Raw genomic sequence first — 24696 nt, forward strand, 5'->3', positions numbered from 1 at the left:
GACTTTAGCCAAGTTATTTAACTTCTATATGTCTCGGCTTCATATACAAAATGAGAATAACATTTATAAAGGTACCTCATGAGATTTCTATGAGGATTGAATGAGTTAATGCCTATAATGTATATAAAATAGTGCCTGGTTTATAGTAAGCACTTAATGGCTACTTCAATGGTTGTTGGCTAGAATTCAAGACCGATTTCTTGTGTATCTATACATTACAGTGCATGGCCTACCCCACTTATTATTTAGGAACTACTGTTTCCTGAAGCACTGGAAAGAGTTGACGATGGCAGAAGGTCCAGCAAATGAAGTCCCTGAGAGAACCGGTAGACAATGATATTGTTTCAGGCTCTATTTCTCTCTCTTCTGGGATTCTCAGCAAATCCAGAGAGGGCATAACTAACAACGCCACACCAACTGACAACCTCCAGTATATTGCTGCCCCTTTTGGAATCTTCTTAAAATCTACAGAAGCATTCTTCCTTTGCAGATTATCAGTGGGGAAACTGATTATCAATGGGGAAACATTATTTACGAAGGAGAGAGAATAGATAGCACATTCTTTGGGCCATACTGCGGGAATTCTGAGCAGCATGATATGATGATTGGATTTAAACAGTTCTGCTGGCAGTCTTCCTCTACTTTTCACTGTAAATCAGTCATGGTCTACGTATCCTTCCTTAAGGTAAACCTCTCAGCACTACAGGCAAAATGAGTGACTTAACTCACAAGTCACAAAGGAAATGGTCCACATGCAATGGAGCTCTAAACAACACAAATGTTTTTTCTGTGAGCAATCTGTAGACTGATGCCAGTGATACCCTGGCCTGCAAAACAGAAGAACATAAGGTCTTTCACCCCCCCAAAAAAAAAATCCAACAAAACAAAACAAAAAACTGTAACTTATTGATATTGATTACAATCACACTAAGTACTTGGACCCGTATTAGGCACAAGAAAACTGGAGAGCGACTAATCAAGTCAGCAGCCCAGAGCCCTTCCACTTTTGGAATAAGAAAAAAAAGTGATCTTGATTCTCTCCTCCAGCCCAGGGGACTGAGCAGGCTAAATGCTCTCCTTGGCATGTCAAAGAAAAGAACTCTCCTTCTTTCCTCTACTAAGCCTCTCAAGTAGGGAGAGAATTACTCACTTGGACTCAGTGGCCCCTACAGTTAACAGCAAAGCAGCTTTGCTATGGAGCTCTGAAAGCAGCACCAAACAACATTTGCTAGAAGAAGCAGGGAGGAGTAGCAGCTGTTCTAGGACCAGAAGACCACCTCCTCCCCACCCTTTGGCAGCTTCTTAGACAGGCTGAATTGGCATTCTCTACCATACCACAGCAGGTGGAGAGATAATCTCCCTCTTATTTCCTAATATAGGGTTGGCAAGTGGCAAATCTGTGACCCAGGTAAAAGTCAGTTCTGGATAAGCTTCGTAGATAAAGTACAGAACAAGCCCAGTTAATTCAAATTTCAAAGAAACAAATAATTTTTTAGTATAAATATATACTATTGGGATACACTAACCCTAAAATACATGTATATATATATATATTTGTTTTTTATCAGAATTCAAATTTAACTGGGCATCCTGTATCTTTATTTGTCAAATCTGGCAACCCTGGTTTTAAGGTCTCTCTTACCCCTTTACCCCTCTATTTCTCTCCTTTTATTCTCTCCATTTCTCCCACTCCCCTACCTGATCATCAGGGCCCTGGAATATAAGATTTGAATAAAGAAAACCACAAAATATAGAATTAAACAACAAAATTTGATTCAGCACAGTGCTACTAAAGGGAATATTAAAGGAGCAACATACATTATCTAGTCTCTGCCCTTATGGCATTTTTAGAATGAAAAGTTTGATTGGGGCCAAGTGAAGATGCTTGGGTCCACATCTCATTCTGCAGATTTTAATGCAATTAGAGGGCAAGTTGCATACTTAAAGACTCAAGTGGCTTTTGCTTCTATGTATACCTGAGACACATCCTCAGGCACTAAATCCCTGTTACTGTAACTCATTCAAACTGCATTGTAATTCTCTACCAAGTGCATAATGATATATAATACGCGAGTAAATGGCAAGATAATTCACAGCACCAAGAGAAGTCAAAAGAAATAAGCATTTATAAAGGAGTTGAGAGCACATTACTATATTTACCAGTTGCTGTGCAGACGCAGATCCTTTGCCTATTTAAAGAAAAATATGAACACTCCTGATTTGCAGAGAGTGAGGAAGGCTTTACAACTCAGCCTCAGTGGAATCATGGAAATAGTTACTTTGCTATTTATTTCTTTAAATAAATTATTTTGTATAAATTAACTGACCATATTCTAATTAGTTTCTGTAAACCCACTCCTATCTCACCTATCACTCATGCTGCTGCCAGAACCAAAAAAGGTGAAGGGAAAAAGGGGAAGTTGACCTGGAACGTTCTGGCCTCATACCAGAGCATCCCATCTGAAGGGCCTCAGAGAGGCAGGCTGACAGTGAGCTATGATTCTCTAATTTCCCTCCCTTGAAGTCCAAGCATTAAGATCTTGAGAAGTCCCTTCTAAAAAGCATTTTGGATGCAATGTAAAACATCCATTTTCCATTTTAGTAAGGCTACGTATACTAGATGCCAACAAACATTTTGGCAATTTCTGTCAAATAACCAGTCAATTAATTCTGTCTGTATATTTTTGGAGGGGTGGTGGTGGTGAAGAAATCAGTCAGCCAATTTTCACATTGCACTGGCTGGGATAAACACAGACTGTGCTCCCTACAAATATCACCACTCTGTTTTCCACTTCTTTTAAACTAGTTTGCACTTTCTATTCACATCTGTTAGTTCTGCCCTAAGTGCAGTTGAGGAAAGGATACAACTACCTTTTAGTAAGTACAACATGTTGCTCAAGTATGAAAAGGCATAAATCGACCATATATATATGGTGTCCTGGACTGATGGAAGTTTCCCAGGACATGGGACCAGAAAAGTACCCAACAAATCAAGGAAAGTTGGTCAAAGTACATATAAATAAATGTACATCTCTCTCTATATATAAGTAAATATATATATATACTCTAAAATGTTTAGTAATATGGATTTTGCAGGTCCTACACTGTCATACATGTAAGACCTGCAAAATCCATATTACTAAAACTTTTAGAGTTTAACATTTTTGAGCATTTAATTCTTTGAATATCACTAAAATTTAAAGTAGTTAAAAACCCCATTACAGCAACTGGCAAGCGTGGATAGAAGGCTAAGAGAAGCAAGGACATTTGCAGGCTCTTATTTATGTGTTTTTCTTTCTAACGGCTGCCAATCTTCCAACTCAGGAAATATTTACACATGTTCTAGACATCTTCCTGAAGGTATGAGGCTCTCTTGAAACCATCTTTACCCTTGGCCATGCCAACAACACTACAGCAAACTACGGTACCCCAAGAAAAAATATACTCTTTCAAGCTTCCTAAATGACTCATTCAGCAGAAAGCAATAAAAAAAAAAAAAGTAAGGCTAATATTTCCATCCTTTGGAAATATTTATCTCTACACAGTGCCACCTTTTTTTTTATAGTCAGAGTAGAAAGTAACTTAGGTGGTATAATTTTGAAAGGCTAATCTGTCTTCAGCATTGGTTTAACAGGGTGTCATTAGTAAACCTTTCCCATCAAGCATATCTGCAGAGAGTCCCTGTTAAAATATGTCATTTGGTAGGGGTCACTTTTGCACACATCTTTTCAGTCCCACAAGAAATTGTGCTAAGCACCCATATGTATAAGGTATTCTGCTAGTCCCAAAGAGATTACAAAGGAGACTAAGATAGATTTTCTGGACACATCTAATTTTTTCATAATAGCTACTTGTAGAATGACAACACTGATAATAAAAAGAGAAAATGAGTGTAGGCAATAGAAAACACACCAAGACATCTACATTGAAATTTCCGTTTGTCATATGTCCCTGATGCCCTTGTGCCTACTATGTGCAAAGCACTTTACTAGGTGCTCTGGAGGTATAGCCAAAGTAAAAAAGTCCTGGTCCCTACTCCTAAAGAAATTTGAGAACTGGTTTTAAACATTAATAAATTCTTCAGCAGTCTCTCCAAGCCTTGTAGCTGGTTTTCTACTGTCATTGCAACACTTTATTCTGTGACAAGGTGGGAGGAATTTGGCTGCTTGCAAAATGCTTGTAGAGGTTAACCACCAGGAAAGCCTCAAGCTGTATGTTCTGTTTAAACCTGCATCCCCATATAATGGGACAATATAAGGAGAATTTTACTTAAGTAGCAAACCTGGTATACACCCCCTCATCCCAATGCCAAACCTGCCTCCAACCACCTGCTCAACTCTCTTCTTCTGCCAGCCTCTAACCTTTTAAGCTATAGCCGCTTAGCCCTTACATGTATCTTATTCCAGCCTAGACTGTGGGAAAAGTTCTATTCTTAGGGAAAAAATAAAGATACCCTAAATTTTATATACACATATACATATATAAATATATAATTCTCATCCATGTTCTTAGAAATGCCTCTATTAGAAAATACACAAATTATTTTATTAATTTGTTAATTTTTAAAATCCCTGCCACTCAGAAGCCAATCATCCACAAAGGAAACACTGAGGTTCTGTTTCATCTTTGAGAAGCAATACTTTTCAATGATCCTTTGTTGCCTCTCTCTTCCCTGGGGCTCCCAGTAGGAGCAGTCACTGAGGTAAAATGGCCCTGGAAACAGGCTCACTAGAAGAAAGTAAAGGAGTAACAGCAAGCACTTCTCTGCTTTCCCAGGGCTTCCAGGAGACTGAGTAGGAATTTAGTCATGAGCATCAAGTGTCTTATAAAGCCCATGTGCTTGTCCCTGTGCACTTCTGAAATTATGCTAAGTCCCAGAAGAAGCCCCTCAGACTAGAGTGTGCCGTAGTGCCTGTCATGAAGGAAACAAATATGCTGGAGGGACTCATCGTAAAGGATCATCACTGACCTCTGCTCACCAGTTTCCCCTAAACTTTTGTATTTGGGCAGATTTTTTTTCAACTGACTGATCTAGTTGAATGCTTTTTGACTCTGGTTTGTACATGTTGAACTGAATATAATATAGTAGAGTTAAGAGCACAGACCTAGGGGCCAGGCAAATTTGGTTTGACTCCTGACTTTATAACTTACTGGCATTGTGAACATGTTCAGTAACCCAAGTTCTTGGATGCTCAGTTTCCTCATTTATGAAATGAGAGGATGATGATAATAATGGTACCCACTTCGTAACACTCTTATGAGATATAAATGATAAAATGCATGATATATAAATGATATAATGCAAATTAAGGGCTAGGCACAATGTAAGCACTCAGTAAATATTACCCATTTTTAGGACATTGAGATCACTATCTCTAAAGTGACTAACATTTCATTCTCCATTTTTTTCTCACCCAATTTGTATACCAAATAATTTTATTTAATTTTAATTCTTTTTTTCAGAGTCAAGAAAACCTGTACTTTCCTGAGGACTCTTAGACTTGTCCTTTTTGATCATAGTGGTGTTTTTGTTTTATTTTGTTTTGTTTCTCTTCAGAGTTAATGATTTATACAAAATGTTACTGGCAGTGCTTAGAATACAATCAGTCTTCTTTTCCCTCAGGAAATAGAAAAAGCCAACCTCCTTTTCCCAGTCATAAAGGGACTCTGCCTATAAATGAAATACCTAAAAGGAGCTTTCTTATTTTTCCAACACAAATTACACATAAACCACCTCCATATCATTATTTCTCCAATTGAAATGACACATCGTTTATAGTTCACTGTTCTTCTCTTTCTCCATGCTCTGGTAGAGGAGGAATTTGTTATAACCTGGGTGTAGTTGAGTAGGGAACTTCAGGTTAAAAAACTGCTTATATAGTCTGATATTCTTTGATATTTCAGCATAACTTTACTCATAGGCTTCTTCGTAAGAGCTTGCCTTCAGTGTAGCCCCAGCAATACAAAAGTGTAAGAGCTTCCACTTTTCCTTTGACGCCTCTAGAGAGCTACAGTAGCACATTAATTTCTAAACCCAATTTTGGCATTACCCACAAAACTACCTTAGACACAGATACACAAATATGGTAGAATATTGGAAAGTCCTAAAACCCAGTTAGGACTCATTCTTATTTCAAGAGTTTGAACTGCCTAAACGCTATTTTCCAAAGTGTCTGTTTCATGAAATGTGGTGGGGACCCAACCATTTTTTAGTGGTCAACTACTAACGGATCAAGGAAAGCAAGAATTCTTGATACTTCACCCACATTCATTGAATTTACTGAGAATCTGACCACAATCATTCATATATACATATATATATATATATAACATTCATATTATAAATAGTAGTTTATATATATAAGTATATATAGTAGATATATACATATACAAGTATTCTGTGTATATATTTATATACAAAGATATATGTATATATGTACATACCTGTACATATACATACGCATATAGTATATATAAATATATATGCATATGTATATGCAAAATAAAACAAAACTTGATTTTCAATATATTAGACAAAGAGTACATTAATGTTTCTAGCCCTGCTCCCACTCACTCTCATCGCTCTTTAAAGTGGTTTATAAAAGCTTGTCCACATAAATTTTCGTAAGACTGATATATTAAAAACAGCTTTAACACTCGTGTGGTGACAGACAAGAAATAACATACAACTGAAATTTCACAATGATGTAAACTATTATGAGCTCAATAAAAAAAGAGCTTTAAGTGTATAAGTTAAGCATTAATTAGGCAATTTTGCATATCTATTTTTAAGTAACTGTATTATTCCCCGACACACAGAGATTTATATTTATATTTTATTGAAAAAATATAATTGGGACATTTTTATCTGATTGACCAAAGCCACCATGCTATAGTTTATTAGTCTTGGCTTTTGTGTAGAAATATGTATTTCTCTCCATTTATCTAAATTTGTCTTTTCTTCCCCTTGAACAACTTTATAAAATCAACTGGATTAAGTATCTGAAAATCTGAGGTTATGATTTTTGCATTACCCCAATACACCAAATATAGAATTTGAATTTCTCTCCATGAATATCTGTGAAATTATTAAACAGATTAGAGTAACTGTTAAAAATTTTAATTGTGGCCTCTTAAGAGCACAAATCCCACATATGACTTACTTTCTCCTTTCATTCCTATCATGCTACTGCTTCTTCCTCCCTCAAGATTTATCAGGAGGCAGAAGTAAATTTTGGTATAACACAAAAAGAAAAATACAAGCCTACAACTCAGAGCCTGGGTTATATTCCACAGTTGGAGAGACGTCATGCGCAAGATTGAAATATTCCATTTTCTCCAAGGCCCGTAAGCCTCAGCACTTTCCACTAATTTAGTCCCCTGAGTCTCAATTTATTTAGCCTATGTTGGTTCTTTTCACCCCCATTGCAAATATTCAACCTTGGTTCTCTTATTGAGGAAAAACTTGTTCCTGGAGCCTCAGTTAGAAGCTTCATTAGACATTCTATATCCAGGAAAAAAAAGATATCCCTGTTTCCTCCCTCCTTTTGCCCAATCTCACCCTAACTCTCTCTTTCCTTCCTATTACCCATTACTCCCTCCCTCAAATGTAGAGGTCACAATCATAGGTAAAATAACTTCCTTCCTTATGTCTACTAAAACTAAACAAAAATGGCCACCTCCCCTAAAAATGTTTTCTGATCTTTCTAACTAGCACCTAGTGCCTAACACAGTGCTTGGGACATAGTGGGAATTTGATAAATATTATTTTTTTATTTTGGAAATTTTAAACATTCAAAGAAATGTTTGTATTTAATGCATAAATTTAACCTTTCCTGTGCTAGAGCAGCCTAAAAGTTAGTTAAGAAAGACCAATCCCCAGCTCTGAGACACATTATCACAGGGGGGTGATGTCACAGGAAGAAGGTGGAACCAAGAGAGTGCTCTGGACTTATGGTACTACACTAGGAAGGCACAACACCCTAGTAAGCCTGTGGCCTCAACTCAGCTTCAGCTTCAGCTTCAGTTCCTGCTTCTGAGGCTTGTGATGTATAATGAAATGCACAGTGTTATGCACTTTATGGGCACTCAAGCAATATTTGTTGGCTGACTTAATTGAGGTATATTTGCAAAATGGCAAGGATGTGAGGAAACTTTTCTACCTAAAAAGAAAGCATTCACAGTGCTAGACATTTGGTAGGCAAATAAACAGTATAATTTCAGCCCAAAAGGAAAAATACTCAAAACCCTTATCCAACAGGCCTAGTGGCTAGGCAACCCTAATGTCAGCACCATGTTTCTGAAACTTAATTTAAAATATCATAAATTGTATGTCATCCACTTTGAGGATATTTCTTTCCTGCCTTTCTCTTCCCATTCCCTGCCCCAACTTCAAATCCAGAAAATGTAACTAATAAACCTAAATCTCACCCGTCCAAGTAAAAGCAATGTGTGATTTTAAAAAAATCAAAATTAAGGGTGATGCACAGAACAGTGTTTTGAAAAGAAATTTCCATATTCAACAGTGCACTTACAGAGTGCAAGCAATCCAGGAATTTGTAACTCGTGATTGTAATGCCACACCTTCATATATATGACAATCTACTGACTACCAAGGATGACTGCTCAAATATCTCTCAAGGACAGTTGCTTCCGTATGCCAAGAGTATGTTTTCAGGTTTTAGAACAATAAGATTCGGGGGGCAGTCCCTTCTTTCCACCAACATTAACTGAGTTCCAACTAGGCATCAGATACACATGACAATAAAGCTCTTGACCCAATTGTAGAGGTCTACTCTATTTCAGGTGAATTTTTCCTTTGCTTGAAATGGTTGTATGGAACCTTTTTCCACTCCTTTTTCTTCCCTTACCACCTGCAAATGGCAATGTGGGAACAGGTAATTGAGGTTACGTGTACAGTCAAGACTTCGTGAAGGTGAAGGCGAACTGCTTCATTCTGGAGATTCAGTTCATTGTCTTACCCCACTAGTATTCTGCTTAACAAAATGGTGCTAAATAACAGTAACATATAATGAAGCATGCTGCATTCCCAGTATACTTGCTACCCACTTTTACCTTTACATTGAGTATCATAGTAAGTACTGAGCTAAATATCAGGTCTAGCTATCAGGTGGCAAAGTAGAGGAAAGAACAGAAAAACAGGATGAAAATAATTTTATTTGGTGAAATGAGGAGCCACTCCAACTAACAGCCAATAATGAACTTCTAGTTTGCAAGGTGATGAAGGGAATATAAGATAATAATTATTATGCTGATTACAGTAAGAATAATAATAGTTTACATTCTATTGGGTTCCAGGCTCTATGCTAGGTGTATTGTGGAAGAGCCCGAAGAAACTCTGGTCTAGTCTAACACATTTATTTTCTACTTGAGGAAATGAGACCAGAAAAGTCAAGTTACACGTATAGTGTCAGTTAGCAGGAGAGTCAAGTTGCCACCCACTGTGCCACCCTAAAGGGTCTTGGTGTTTTTCTTAATATTTCATAAAGTAACTGTTAGTTTCTCTGTGTACATTGCTCTTTGGGAAATTATTTGTTTTTTAATAGTACCATTAAAAACAAGTTCCGACCTATTTTCTTTTGCTAATATGGTTTCACATGGGCAAAATCTAAATATTCCTCCAATTTAAAGGATAACTCTTAAGCTATGAGACTAGCAGCTAAAGGTGAAGAGAAAATCATGTTTTATAACTCTACTAGGGGAAAATAAACGGAAGACCAGTACTTTCTCCTAAAAAATGGAGAGAAAAATAAAACCCATAATTTTCATTGAGGTTTGTACTGGCAGGAGGTGGGAGAGGGTAGAAAGATGGGCATCTAATTAGAAGAAAAAGAAGGAAAGGAAAAGGGTTACGACGTGGAGTGTGCAACTCAGTCTTCATTTCAACGTGCACAGACCTCAGCAGACAGCTGGAAACCTGCCAGAGAGCGAAGCCTTGGAAACAAGCTGGAAGACATTGGAGAGACTTTAACCAAAACAAACACCAGCAGGGGATGTGGTTGGCAGCACTGAAAAAGCAAAGGACTCTATGAGTCACTCTGACATTAATTTTGAATGGTATCATGCTTCCATTTTGTTGTACAGGGTATTTATATAGTATTTGGTACTGTCTAATATAAATATAAAAATATATTTAATATATACAGCCACATATGTATGTTCTTTACCTAAATAATATAACATTACAAACACTGGAAATATAGAATAGAAAAAATATAGAATAGAAAATTACACCCCATATCTCACTATTCTAATCATTTAAGTCATCATTTTTCATGTGCATGTTTTAACATAGTTGTAAGCAGACTGTATATATAATATGGAATATTTTACTTAACATCTTAAACATAGTTCTATGTTGCTAGATAACTTCATAAACATTGCTTTTCAGAGCAATGATACATTGACTTGGTGTAAGGTAACTTCATTTTATTTTCTACTATTTAGGATGTTGCTGAATTTGCCTTTTTACAAATAACACCAACACTAATAATGACATCAATGGCTACCTTTAAAAGATATCTACTATGTGTCAAGCATTTTATATTCATTATTTCTAAATTTTATAAAACCTTGCAAGGTAGGTATTGTTAGCTCCATTTTATAAATTAAAAAAATCATACTCAGAGGTTAAGTGACTTGCACAAGGTCATAGCTAATTAATGGCCAAGTAGGCACTGAATCAGATTTGCCTGGTTCCAAAGCAGGCCCTCGTTTCACCATAATATACTACCTTTCTGGTAAAATGAATGTGTTTATGCTTTTTCTGTATTTTTGTTGTTTATCATAGATTTCCAAAAGTGGGATTATTGGTTTAAAGGGTATGAACATTTTGAAAGCTTTCACTACATACTCAAGATTGTTTTTCATGAAGGAGGTATTGATGTACAGTGACACTATCTCAAAGTGTTTTACAGAAAGAAATTAATTTTAGGCAGAAGAAAAGAGGTCACATCAAAGAGTGACAAAGGAAAAGCTGTCTAATGAAAATAAAGGATCCGTAATCATCAACCTTCTGTAACAAAGAGGTTTCTACTTTGAAGATCTGATGGTAGAAATTGTTCTCTATCTCTGAATCCAAATAGGTACATATAAAATCCTTAGGAATTATAAATGTGTACAGGACCTAGAATATGGTAAATGCTTCATAAAGATTCGGTTAAAAGGAATATTGCCACGGACTTCTGGCTCCTAATGAAGATGTGGAAAGCTGGAAAGAACATCATCTTCACCCTAACCATGAGAAAAAGCTGAATAATCTACAAACTCTTAACCTTTCTTGAACCCAGAGAGAAGTCTCAAGGCAACCAACCAGCCTGACTTCTAAAGAAAGACAAGCACCTACAAGGAGAGATGGGATATGCACCAGCTCACCTGCTGCTACAGGGGGAAGACAGGGTCACCGTACAAGCTGGTATAGGGAATTCAGCTAAATTTTGAATAAACTGCTAAAGGCAAAGTATGGGCTAGCATGAGTGTACAGTACCCTCGGTAGCCACAGATACAAGAGGAATTTATACACACTTACAGGCATTTCTCCACAGATTTATGGTACTGACCTGGTGGAGAGGAGAAGCAATTGCAGTAGGAAAAGCATGAAACCATGTCCAATTCCTTTCCCCCTAAGGAATAAAAGTTCTAAGCCCTAGGGAAAGGGCAGAAAACCCTGTTCCCCCAGGGTGCAAATGAAGACCTACTGCAGCTTGGGAAAATGCAAAAAAAATAAAGTTCTCTACTTCTGGGAGAAAGGCAGGAATGAGTCCTTGGCCCAAACCATTTAAAAGTGTCCTACCACTAGTAGAGGAGCAGGATAACTAAGAAAGTCACACCCCCATGACCCAGAGGCACAGGATCTGGCCAAGACTGAGGTTGAATCACAAAAACAGAGAAATCCTCCCTGCCCTACACCACCAGGCTAACAAGTACTTAGTAAGAAGCAATAGCAGTATACCACTAGGCGAGGCACGGAGAATCTCTTTGAGACACAGATGCACAGGGAAGGTCTAACGCTGAGGGTAGAGCAGAAATATTGAGAAAAAAACATTCAGCAAACCAACCCCCACACTAAGCACAAGGTAAGAGAGGAATCTGAAGCTGGTGGTGGTGAACTGAGGGTAACCATAGCAACAGCATAACTCAAACATGGCTCATCCCATTAGATTGACTCAACCTTTGATATTAATAACTTAACAGAAAAGTGTGCCCATTTCTAAGCATAAATGCTATTTACTTCAATTTCTACTGTTCTATGTACTATGGCCTTCAAACAAAAAATTTGAGAAACCAAAAAGCAAGAAAAAAAACCTCCACTCTCAAGAGACAAAGCAATCAATATAACCAGCTTCAAGGATGATTTAGATATTCAAACTATGAGACAGGAAATTTAACATAACTATGATGAATACGTGAAAGGCTTTAGTGAAACATGAAAAACATGCATGAACAAATGGAGATTTCAACAAAGATGTTAACTATAAAAAAAGTCAAGTAGAAATGTTAGAAATGAAAACAGTAAAAGAGGTAAAGACTGCCTTTGGTGGTGTCATCAGTAGACTCAAAATAGCTGGGAAAGGAATAGGTGAAACTAAAAATAGGGAAAAGATCAATCCAAACCGAAATACAAAGAGAAAGAATAGAAACAAATAAACACATACACACACACACACAAACAAAAAACACCCAGAGGATTCAAGAGCTGTGGGTTAACATCAAATAGTCTAATACATATGAAATTAGATTCCCACAAGGAGAAGAATGAGAAGAAGGCAGAAGAAATATTTGCAGAGATAAAGGTCAAGAATTTCCCCCAAATAATAAAATATGTTAAATCACACATCTAAGAAGCTCAGAGAACCCCAAGGATGATAAATACTCCCCAAACACACACGTGCACACACACACACACAGAACAAAAACAAAAACCAAAAACCCTAGACATTTGACATTTAAAAGGCTGGAAAATAAATATAAAGAGAAAAATCTTAAAGGCAGCCAGAAGAAAAATACAAAAGAGCAAAGATAGGAGAGATAGCAGATTCCAGAAACTATGCAAGCCAGAAGACAGTAGAGTGATATCTTTAAAGTGCTAAAAAAAAAAAAAAGAAAAAAACCCTGTCAAACCTAATTTCTATATCCAGTGTAAATATCTTTCAAAAATGAATAAGAAATAAGGACTTTTCACACAAACAAAGGCAGAGAATTCATTATCAGAAGCCCTACGCTATAAGAAACATTAGAGGAAGTTCTTCAGGCTTAAGGAGTATCATGTTAAATAGAAACGCAGATTTACCCAAAGTAATGAAGATTCCAGAAATGGCTCATGAATATAATGCTTTTCTTCTTTTTAATTGCTTTAAAAGATAATCAACTAAATAAAAAGTAGTAATAGTGAGTATAAGGAACAAAGTAACAATATTGTGGGCTTATGTCATATTTTTTTGTAAAAGCAAAATGTATAACAACCATAACCAAAAAACACAAGCTGGGACACCAGACAGTGAAATAGTAGAGTTTTACTTAAAGGTAGACTGTGTAATTTAAGAGGTACATTGAAAAATCTTGATTCTGTGGTAGTTACATGACTGTGTTTGTCCAAACTCAGAAAATTGTACATTTAAAAGGGCACATTTTATAGAATATAAACTATCTCAATAAACTCTAGTTTAAAAAAAAGAGAATTATCGTGTACAACTCACCATTTTATTTCTTGACTTTTCTTCTTTTTATGGCATCACAGTTCTGATGACTGATGACTAGAAACCATCTTTTTGTGTTATCTACTCTTACCTTTGCTTTTTACCTTAATTGATTCTGAGGTTTTTATTACTAAGATCTGGTGGTGGAGAGAGCTCTATGCTTTCAAATCAAAACAAGTATACATACACAGACACACACCCCTCACGAGTTAAAATGTGTATAGAGCCATGGAGATTGCAAATGTGCCACAAAGAAAAGGAACTTCTATGTATAAGGTGTGGGTATCTATTCATAAGGTGGCAAAATTCACCTAGATAAAACAAATGTTAACTAATCATTCAGTCTGGGATGCAATTGAGGTAATATAAACACTACATTTGTGTCTGTATCACATCACTGTCTATAGCATATTGGTTCTGTTAAATGATTTGAAAAAACTTTTGTCATGAATATTGGCATACTTTCTGTTCCTTATACTCACCAAGGTTCTTTCTGCTTTTAGGATCCTTCCACAATGCTATTTCTAGTATTCAACCTCTATGCTACAGGCACTTTTGTGCAAATTTTAAATCTCTGTCCTATCCCAACCTGGCTAGTGAATTAAAAAAGAAACCCCTTCTGGAGCCAGCCCTGATGGCCTAGTGGTTAAAGGTGGGTGCTCTCATCACTTTGGTGGCCCAGGTTCATTTCCTGGTCATGGAACCACACTACCCGTCTGTCAGTTCCCATGCTGTGGTGGTGGCTCATGTAGAAGAACTAGAAGGACTTATAACTAAGATATACAACCATGCACTGGGGCTTTGGAGAGGGAAAAAAAAAAAGAGAAAGATTGGTAATAGATGTTAGCTTAGGGAAAATCTTTCCCTGCAAAAAAAAAAAAAAAAAAAAAAAAAAAAAAAAGAAGAAGAAGAAGAAGCCCCTACTCTGGGCAGATGCAGCCCTAAAGATGCAAGGCTTGGCAAGCAGAGGGCACATGTGTCTGAACTTAGAAGCCCCTTCCTCTGGACCTACATCAAGACACCTCTACACAACCCATATGTAGAGGACCTGTGGTCAGTCTACAGTATCGGCTTAGGAACAGTGATCTGGTTTCTGAGGGACAGACCCGAGAAAGAACACTGCATTTGTTCAGAACCTTATAGAAGATTGAGGAAATGTCTATTTCCTATATTAGAGAGTGGGGGTAGGGTGCCTGATCAAGGTGATAGGGCTAGTAAAGCACGCCATCTCCAAGCCAGCCCTTAACACTGCCCCTGCCTCTACCTAGAATGCATCTGCATCACTCTCCACAGCCACACCTTTGCTTGGATACCTCATGTTAATCCTCCTAGTATCAGTTTACCAGTCACTTCCCCAGGGAGGCCAATGCTGACCCTTCAGTCTAAATTAAGCCCCCCTGTTCTGTGCTTTTATATCACTAGGAATTTTTGTACAAAGAGTATATTACAATTGCAATTATACACTTATTTGTGTGCTCACTTATACACATGCCTCCCCAACTCTCCCACCCCGCACACATACACACATTTAACCACTTACAAATTTTTAGATCACAAGCCCTGTAAGAGCAGGGACCGTCTGGCTAGTTCATCGTTTTATCCCCAGAGACTATAACAGTGCCTGGCACATATTTTGTGTTTAACAAATAATCACGAAATAAATGCAGAGTTTTTCTTATATATTATTTGGCAAACTCTATCACACACATGTACACACTCATGTGCACAGTTTGATATAGAATGTTATGGAAACTTTCCTTTTTGTAGCATTCAGTTTAAAAGTTTAATGTGAGTAACTAGAAAGGTATGGACGTATAATATAAAACAAGTGATATTTTTATTTGGGTACATCTTATTTGAATTAGTTCCCTTTTCCATTGATGATTTTATTAATTTTCTGCTAATAATTTTTAAATGTTGTTTGTTGGTTAGTTCACTATAGATTTCAAATCCATCCCTTTTATAATAATTCTCACAGATGTCACTAAGTTATCTTAATTTGATTCATCTCTCGAAGTAAAATGTGTTTTCGCATTATTTGATTTGCAGTGTAGGGTTTTGACTTGCAATCATTGCAGTTATTAGAAAATAAGGAATGAATACATAATCTAACTCCACTTACCAGATAGATTCTGCCATAAGTACCAAGGCCGATGGTTTTATCCAGTGAGAATATTCCAGTTGGATCCTGCAAAAATGTAAAACAAAAATTGTCAGTCTTCTTGGGAAAATAGGCAAGCATTCAACTATCCAGAATTGTATTTCCAATCTCTTTTGTTCCCTTAGAATTTCCATGGGAAGAATCTAAGTGTCATTTACCAAAAGAATAGAGATGTCAGAATCTCCCTGGACTGAGTGTAGTCATTTGTAAAAACAAAACAATGATATGAACATTAAGTAGTTGTATAATTAATTATCATAAAACCATAAAATACATAAAATTATGTCTAGTTGAGGTATATTCATAATGTAATTAGAAAGATTATTAAAATAGAAATAAGTTCATTTACTTGCAACTGAAATACTCTTTTACTATCCATCTTTTGAATGTTAACCAGACAAGTAGAAAGTTTAGCATACAGCAATGATGGGTAGGTATTGGATACAAAGTCCAGATAGATTATTTATATAATAGTAATTTTTAAGAAAGAGTATTGCCTCTAAATATGAATAACAGAGTGAGGGGCCGGCCCCGTGGCCAAGTGGTTAAGTTCACACGCTCTGCTTTGGCGGCCCTGGGTTTCATTAGTTCTGATCCCAGGTGCCAACATGGTACCGCTCATCAAGCCATGCTGAGGCAGTGTCCCACATAGCACAACCAGACGGACCTATGACTAGAATATACAACTATGTACTGGGGGGCTTTGGGGAGAAGAAAAAAAACAAAAAGAAAAGGCAAGATCATGGCATTAAAAGAGCACTGTTTATAAAAAAAAAAACTAGACAGTTGTTTTTGTTTGTTTTTAAGTTAATCTTTATACTCGCTGAATATCTTTTCATGGTACAAATTCACTGATGGTAGTTTCTGCGTCTTAAGCTTAAATATGGCATCACAGGAGACAAAATATAACATGTTTGTGGACAGATTCCTAAGGCTTCCATATTCATTCTTAAACATTGTTTCCTTACCTTAGAATATGAATATTCCTTTCTTGTACACCACAAAAAATTGTTTATTGAGTTTTATCGTTATTTGAACTTTTAGTCTAGCTTCTTATTTGCTCTTTTAGCAAAACTCATATGAGGTATGAGTAGATGTCAGTTTATACACAACGCGGTAGGAACGTTGGCCAATTCTTGGAAATTCACATTCTTTACAGAAAGCATATTTTATTTACACAAACTTTGTTTAACCTTGTTTGAAAACATTTTTATCACTGTAACAAATGTGAGTGAAACAGAAAAACTTTTGAGCGTATGCAGTGTATATGACTGAAATTATAGACTCATTAAAACTGGCGTGATATTTGTGTAATCTAGCAAAACTGTCATAGGAACATGACACAGCTCTAGGATTACTTCAGTCAACAAGTATTCAACTGGACAGAGTCAGGAGAGTGGAGTTAGAGCCCCATCTCTGCCATTAATTAACTATATGACTCTGGGTAAGTTATTTACTCTCTCTGGCACTCAGTTTTCACATATATAAAATGAAGGTACTGTGTTAGGTGATTTCTTAGCTCTAAAATTCTACAGGAAAAAGTCAGAGTCCAATATTCTAAAATCTAGAGGTTTCCACTGAATTGATATGACCATTATTAGAGAAAACAGCAGCCTATTTTCTTAAAATCAGCAAAATCAATGTCACTATATGCACAGTATCATTATAAGAAATAGTTCGAGTAACATTCTCCCAATGAAAATATAAAAGTTATTTAAAATGATAATTTTGAGGATTCAAGAGAAGCAAAAATAGATTGTTATAGTGGCCTTGATATTAAGCATATCATTGTTGTTACAACTCTTTGAAAAATGCATGGGAAAAAATTATCCAACAAAGAAGCCGCTAAGGTTCAGCTTGAAGACTTTATCGTTTTCGTATATTTCTTTGAAGAATATCATTGAGGGATTTATATTAGACATTATTAATTCTGGAGAAACAGGCTCTTGGCCATCAGTCAAAAGAATCAAATATGTTCACTGATTCCTATTGGTAAACCATTCTTTGTTATAAGGCTACATTTTAACTGAAAAAGATATTCTATATTAGAGAATGACTGTATTATCTGAACAACTTTATTTCTGATTCTTTGAGCAAAGACAGTCTTAAATTTCTTTAATCCTTTTTCTAGCTCTCAGTAACGTAAGTACCTTAATCAGATTTGAACTTAGGTATCTAATTACTCAAAAGAGACATCAAGGAAATGGATGGGGACAAAAAAGTGCCTTTGGAATTATTGGAGGCCTTATTTTATTTATATTAATGTTATTTGGAAAATTTTTCCTGCTCACAAATGACCAAAACATCTTAATTCTCCTCATGCTCACATTTAATAAAAGAAAATTTTAGAAATTGTTCTTCCATTTTTAAAGGCAGCTCAACTTAGTACTCATCTATTCTAAGAGTATTTTTTTCATTAGTTTTATGCAACGTTTTTCATTCTGCATCTCCACACTATTCTTTCAAGGCTAAATGATTGTCAAACTGGGAAAAAGAGAAGAGAAACTATGCTAATTACTAGGGTAATATTACTCAATTTCTTATATAAGATTTTCCACTGAATTATAGTCAGAGAAAGTTTATTCTGGGCTCCCAAGGAAGGAAGAATTGAAAAAGAACCTTTTTTTTTGGTCACTGTGAAATTAAAAGGTTCACATTAGAGAGGTCACCATAATTAGTTAGTCTTCTCCTCTGCCCTGCCACTCTGAGATAAGAAAACCAGAGGAGGAAAGGTCTTTATATCTATGACTGCTGTATCAATTTGGAGATTGTTTGGTAGTTTGGTATGCTTAGGTGTTCCATTTGGGTAAAAAACAAATGATCAGTAAACAATAAACCCTAATTTGTAAAAGCTTTTCTCAAAAGAAATTACTAAAATTCTAAGTCTTAAAACATTTATTTTTATCTATTTTTAAGATTGACACCTGAGCTAACATCTGTTGCCAATCTTCTTTTTTTCTTTTTCTTCTCCGGAGACCAAAGCCCCCCAGTACATAGTTGTATAGTCTAGTTGTAGGTCCTTCTGGCTGTGCTATGTGGGACGACACCGCAACGTGGCCTGATGAGCGGTGCCATGTCCGTGCCCAGGATCGGAACCGGCAAAACCCTGGGCCGCCAAAGTGGAGCACGCAAACTTAACCACTTGGCCACAGGGCTGGCCCCTTAAAACATTTTTTGAACCATAAAATGTTGGGCAAATACTTTATACTTCTGTGATATTTTTCTACTATCTAAATTATCTCCTGTAATTTAAAAGTCCCAGCCTGGTTGCTCCTTGAAACCCAGAATTTTGAGGAATTGTTTCTTCTTCCGAAGTCAAAGAGATGGGGAAAGAATGAACACTTGATGGATAATTTTAATAAGGGCAGGGGGTGGAGGGGGTAACAGGAAGAAAAAGAACCACTAGAAGGCAGTATTTACTGGTCGTGGAAGAGACTCAATAGCAGAAGCTGATCAATAGAACCAAATATAGCAGAAATTAAGAACAAAGGGGAACCAATAAATGGGCAATATGAGTAGCAATAAATTTCACATTTGGGTAGTAAAGAAGGAGAACTAGGGAATACATCCAAGTAGTCAGACAGCCAAAGGAAAGAAAGTGCACGGTACATAGAAAGAATGGCAGAAGCGTTTCTTCCTTTGTTTAAATATTTGAAATAGCAATTTTATGAAAAATGTTTATGGAGAGAGAACCTGAAAATGGTGGATATAACACGATAAATGCCAGAGTGAGTTTCTGAGAGAGTTGGAGGAATGGGTTTCACAATTCAAGTGGAAAATTTAGAAAGGAAAACTTCTTCCTCTGGCCGTGTGTTTCTCAAACTGTGGACTGCATAGACTCTTCCTACCTGAGAATCATCTAGGGAATCTTGTTAGAAATACAGATTCGTTGTCCCTGCCACGGAATTATGAAATCAGAATCTCTGGGGATCGTTCCCGAGATCCCCAGATTATTCTTGTGCACTAACATAAAACCTGCTGCTCTAGAAACTGGGCAGGAAAGACTGACAAAATAGGTTGAAGTACAATGTTATGCGGAGGTGATGCTCTAGAATACACAATGGGGGATATGCTGGATGTTTCGACCCTGTGGACTAGAAGATAAAACTGCTTTAAGACAGGGAGCTAAGGGACTTGGCAAAGTGGGGAGGTCCTCATGAGTGAGTGTGGAAAGCACGCTTGGTCTGGGTGGTAAAAGACTAGGAGAGCTGGAAGTTATATTTAAATATAAGCCTAATGTAATTCAAATATAGTTTTTGGATCATGTGCTATTTCAGATCACCTCTGCTACTACTGTCCTCCAGGCTTGTCTAATCCTGACCCCAATATAGATTAGGACTACACATGGCAGTGTCAAATACCAAGGCCACAGCCGTGAGGAATGTCATTACCATACTGGGCACAGAATGCAAAGGGGACTATCATAGTGAAAGACATGCCAGATTTGGAGATGAAGAAATAGTTTCCAGTCCCAAGGATTGGGTGACATAGGCATACTAGGTAAAAAGAAAAAAAAAGAAAAAAAAATATACATATATAGAGAGAGAGACAGAGACAGAGAGAGACTGAGAGCACAGTGAGCCCAGGTATTGCTGGCAGGCGAGGTGAAAACAGACACACACACATACACAGATACGTATAAAGCTTTGCAATTCTCTTTTAAAAAGGAAGCACAAACCACAAATTTCTGTACTTTCTTTCTTGTTTTGCCACCTACAGGAAATATTTATTCAATAGTAAATCAGGAAGAATAACAGCCACCCATTAATTAACAAACAAAATGTAGTTGACCTATCATTCTCTGGTTATTATACTGGCTCTCTTATTACATGCCTTTAACTTTAGGGCATTATGCAAAAAAATGTTATATAATTCCCTCTCACCTCCTGCTTCCCCAGCTTTCACTTGCTTGCTTTTAGGTTTAAAAAATAATACCTATCTAATAAAAAAAACGCTAAATAATCTTCTGCCACTTTCTTTAAATCCCAATTTGCACAGCAAGCCTAACCTCTCTCAAGGGTCCTTGTCTGGTGGTCATTCAGCTGGCCATCCTACAAAGGACATATCGTATCAATCTTAAATTAGTCCCATATTTATAATCTGCAAGATTCTTTTTTGCTCAATGTGAAACTCTGGGGTTTGAATCTCCCCTTGTTATCTGGCTGTTGCCAAATTGGCATACTTGGTATTGACAGGTGCCAACTCTCTGACCTTCATATATATCCTATTGAGGACAATTATCTCAAGGGATCCCACGATATGCAGGTTTCTTTGCTTGCTTTATCATCTCTACTTTGGGTCAAAATGCAAACTTCCAAACAGCTAACTTAGATGTCTCTTGACCTCTTAAATTTACTTTTACTTTTTCAGAGACTCAGGAAATAAGTCAAGTGCAAAGAAATCCCAAATCACTAAAATACACCTCAGTGACCAGAGAAACAGTGACTTTTTTATATCTCTAAAAATTTGACATTAAGGAAATTCCAAAAGGGGTGCTACTCTTCTGCCAGATTTCTTAGGATTTAGACCTGGATGTTTGGGAAGAGGGGAGAATTATGCATAATTTGCTCAGACGGAGAAGACTTCTACAATGAGATAAAATGGCTCCTGTATAATAGAAATTTAGAAATTATTAAAAGCTGAGGACTTTGTGAGACTTTCATGAAGTCTGTACAATGAGGCCAAGAATCAATGTCCTGAGGTTTTTTGTCTTCTCCCTACTCCTACATTAAAAACCAATCTCATCTTTCTCCCCTCCACACCCCCATCAACCCCCAGAAAACTAATATTCCACTGAACTGCAATGTAAAGATTGCAGCCTTTCCCCTTATCTCCTCTGCTCTCATCAAGTTCTTATGTCCCAGGGCCATGACCGGGTCACTTAGTCTGGGCCATTTCCCCCCATTTTTTGTGGCAATAAAACCTTTCCTTCTTTTTCTCCTTGGTTTTGGAATTCCCTGCCCTATCATTTCTATGAGGTCTTTCCCATTCCTCTCTTTAGTCAATTTTAGAAAAGAGTTTATTTCAGTTAGCCCATGTGTGGTTTCACATATTTGCCCGAGTTTGCTTTTTCTCTCTTTTCCCACTACAGACAGAGAATGCTGGAGGAGGGTAACATTTCATTCACCGGTTTTACACTTTTACTTGGGAGCAAATCTACTTGGAATATGAAAGCTCTGTTCAGAAAGGAAACCACCAATTGAAGCCTCCATATTCCAGAAATCTCATGTGTGTGCCGGGTGCACGCAGGGTGGAAAAAGATTTAACTTTTAAAAATTCTATGAGTTTATTTCAAGAAGCTGCATCAATAACCACAATGCTAATATTTGTAACTCAACACGTTTATATTGAGGTTCCTTTTTTAAAGGTTGAGAACAGTTTGTTAAAATGTTACCTACTTGCATCACCTTCTTCACGCCATTCTAGTGTAAAATTATGTGGGTGATGCTTGGGGAATGCTCCATTTTGAGAGGGACAGGTGTCTGCCATTATCAAGAAGACAACCTTTAAATGCTGAATATGTATAAAATTAAGGCATGAGACTTTGAATGGTTCTATAACCTCAAGGTAAATATTTAGCTTTTCCCAAAGCAAGCAGGCCACTGCCCTGAACTACAGTTGCCTGGCGATCATTCCAGCATGGTGCATGCTTATTCCCCTTCAGAGAGTCCAGGGGCCCTTTGCATTCAAGAGAGGGTGCGAGTGAAATGCCAATCTAAAAAGGGAACTTGAAAAACGGATTTGGGTGGGATCCAATATCTGTCAGAAAACAGATGCCAATGAAATAAACGGCACTACTAAAATAATAAGCCTACTAATAACGACGGCGATAATAGCTCACCAATCAATTACAACTCTGGAGGAAAGATGGGCATTCGGAAAAAAAGGAGAATCCACAAACGAAAACCACGAGAAAAAGCTAAATCTGGTTAGGTAGTGAACGCAATATTTTTTTCTTTTAATTGGGGGGTGCAGAATTTACTTATTCCCCAACTGGCGTCGAGTTCTTTTACTCCCGCATTACTAAATCGGGAACAGTGCGCTGGCAGAATAAGGTTTTACAAAGTGCTGTTAGAAAGTGAGAAAAGTGAGACTCCAACGCTTTAATTTTCTAGCCCGTTGTCACCTAGAAGTAAAGGTCACTCCGCAAGTGGGCATCTCCGCTGGCAAAAGAAACAAACGACGACGGGGCGGCAGGGAGACCGGGAGGAGTGCTCTCAGGAAGCCACGCGTCGTGGCGCTCTTTGGTCTCTCCTCGAGCCCCGCTAGGACAGGTAGCAGAGCGCAGCTAAAGGAAACGGGCCACATTTAGAAAAGGTCCGGCTGTTTAGGGCCCGTTCCATCCCAATGCTACCCAATTCTCCCCCCTCTCCACCCTCCCCCATCCTTGGCCCTTTGCCTTTCCGTGCGTTTGGCATGTCCCGGTGCCCAGGGGTGCCTTTTCTGAAAGCCCGTTCCTGGGGTCCCCTCCTGCACCCGCAATCCCGTCGAAGTCCTGGCCTAGCCAGCTTGCGGAGGTTCCTCCCCTCCCTCGGTACTCAGAACCTGCAGAAGAGAGCACTTCAGGGGCAACGGGGCGTCCTCTACTCACCGGCAAGTGGCCCAGATCCGTGACCTCCTTGTCCCTCCAACCCCCAGGTCCTGCCATGGCTTCGAGCCGAATAGGAGCTGGCGACTGAGGCACGCTCAGGGAGTCTGAGGTGGAAGTGGGCAAGAAGTTGAAGAGGGGAGAGGAGAAGGGAGAAAGCCAGGGAAAGAAATGGGGGACGGGGTTTGTGGCGTGGAAGACAGAGGAGGGGAAGTGGAGGGAAAGAGCTAGGAGTGGAGGGAAGCCAGTTTCAGAGGCGGGAAAGCAAGTTTGGCTAAAGCAAGAGAAGAGCCTGAGCGTCCGTCCCAGAGACCAAGAAGCTAGAGGGGTGCTCCGCGGGCGAGAGCGCAGCGTCTGCCCCGGCAGGGTGCGCCTCTTTCAGGGTGGGGAGGGGGGCGGGGCAAGGGGGGGGGGGGGGGGTGCCCCCGGGAGCAGCTCGAAGGGGATTGGTGCGGCGTCACGTCGCCAGGTGGGCAGCGGCGCCGCGGGGAGGCGGGCTAGGGGGGCCACTGGCCAAGGGAGGTGCTGAAGGACTATAACGGTTTGCAAGCCGGCCCCTCAAGGCCTCCCCCCGCGCTCCCGCCCCCTCCCACGTTCACCGCCGCGCGCCCGCCGCCCCCGCCCCCGCTGGCGAGTGCTCCACAGGAAACTTTTTCGAGGCAGCTGCCAGCCCCGGAAAACCGGTCCCGCTCCGCGCCGCTCCCAGTCTGGGCCCCACAGCTCTGCCACAGTCCAAACAACCCGCACCCTAATCTCCCCACGAAACACTTGTGACTTTTCTAGTTGTCTATTTTCTCTTTCTGCTCCTCTGACTTTATTGCTCCATTTATTGCAAAAACCCATCAAGTTAGGTAAGGAAATGACTTGCCACTGTGGTAGGGATCAGACCTAGGAGAGCCCCTGTGAGGGCCACGAGAGAGCACCAACTGCGCCGCAGGGCTACCACAACTCAGCCTTCGAAGCCACTAGCCGAGGGCAGCGCAGCGTGGACAGGGCCGCTGCGAAGTCCCCTGGAAGCCGGCGGCATCTCTTCGATCCTTGGGTTAGTTGGTACCAGGCCCAGGTCGCTCAATCGGAACCGCACCTGTTCACAGGTGCTGGGAGTTAAGAGAGACTGAATGAGTCTCTGAATTCCCGGATACCCCAGTCCTAAGTTTGCAGTTCGCAATGCACAGAGAAAGTTCCTGCGTCCTTCCCAGTCTCCAGCGCTCAGGCCAGGTTTCATTCATTCG

General features: G+C 38.6%; 1 protein-coding gene across 3 annotated transcripts in view; it reads right to left on the bottom strand.

The window, feature by feature from the left end:
• The window catches only part of NRK (Nik related kinase), a 123596-nt gene extending 99732 nt beyond the window's left edge, over nt 1-23864 (bottom strand). For all 3 annotated transcript variants that reach the window (XM_046672516.1, XM_046672517.1, XM_046672515.1), the window contains exons 1-2: nt 23468-23864; nt 15838-15903 (exon numbers count right to left, since the gene is read on the bottom strand). In XM_046672516.1, the coding sequence (XP_046528472.1) occupies nt 15838-15903; nt 23468-23524 (123 nt within the window). In that variant the 5' untranslated portion in view covers nt 23525-23864. The remainder of the gene's footprint in view (nt 1-15837; nt 15904-23467) is intronic.
• Nucleotides 23865-24696: the final 832 nt, after the last annotated feature.

This window comes from Equus quagga, chromosome 10, assembly GCF_021613505.1.
Source record: "Equus quagga isolate Etosha38 chromosome 10, UCLA_HA_Equagga_1.0, whole genome shotgun sequence".
In the NCBI taxonomy this organism is placed as follows: Eukaryota; Metazoa; Chordata; class Mammalia; order Perissodactyla; family Equidae; genus Equus; species Equus quagga.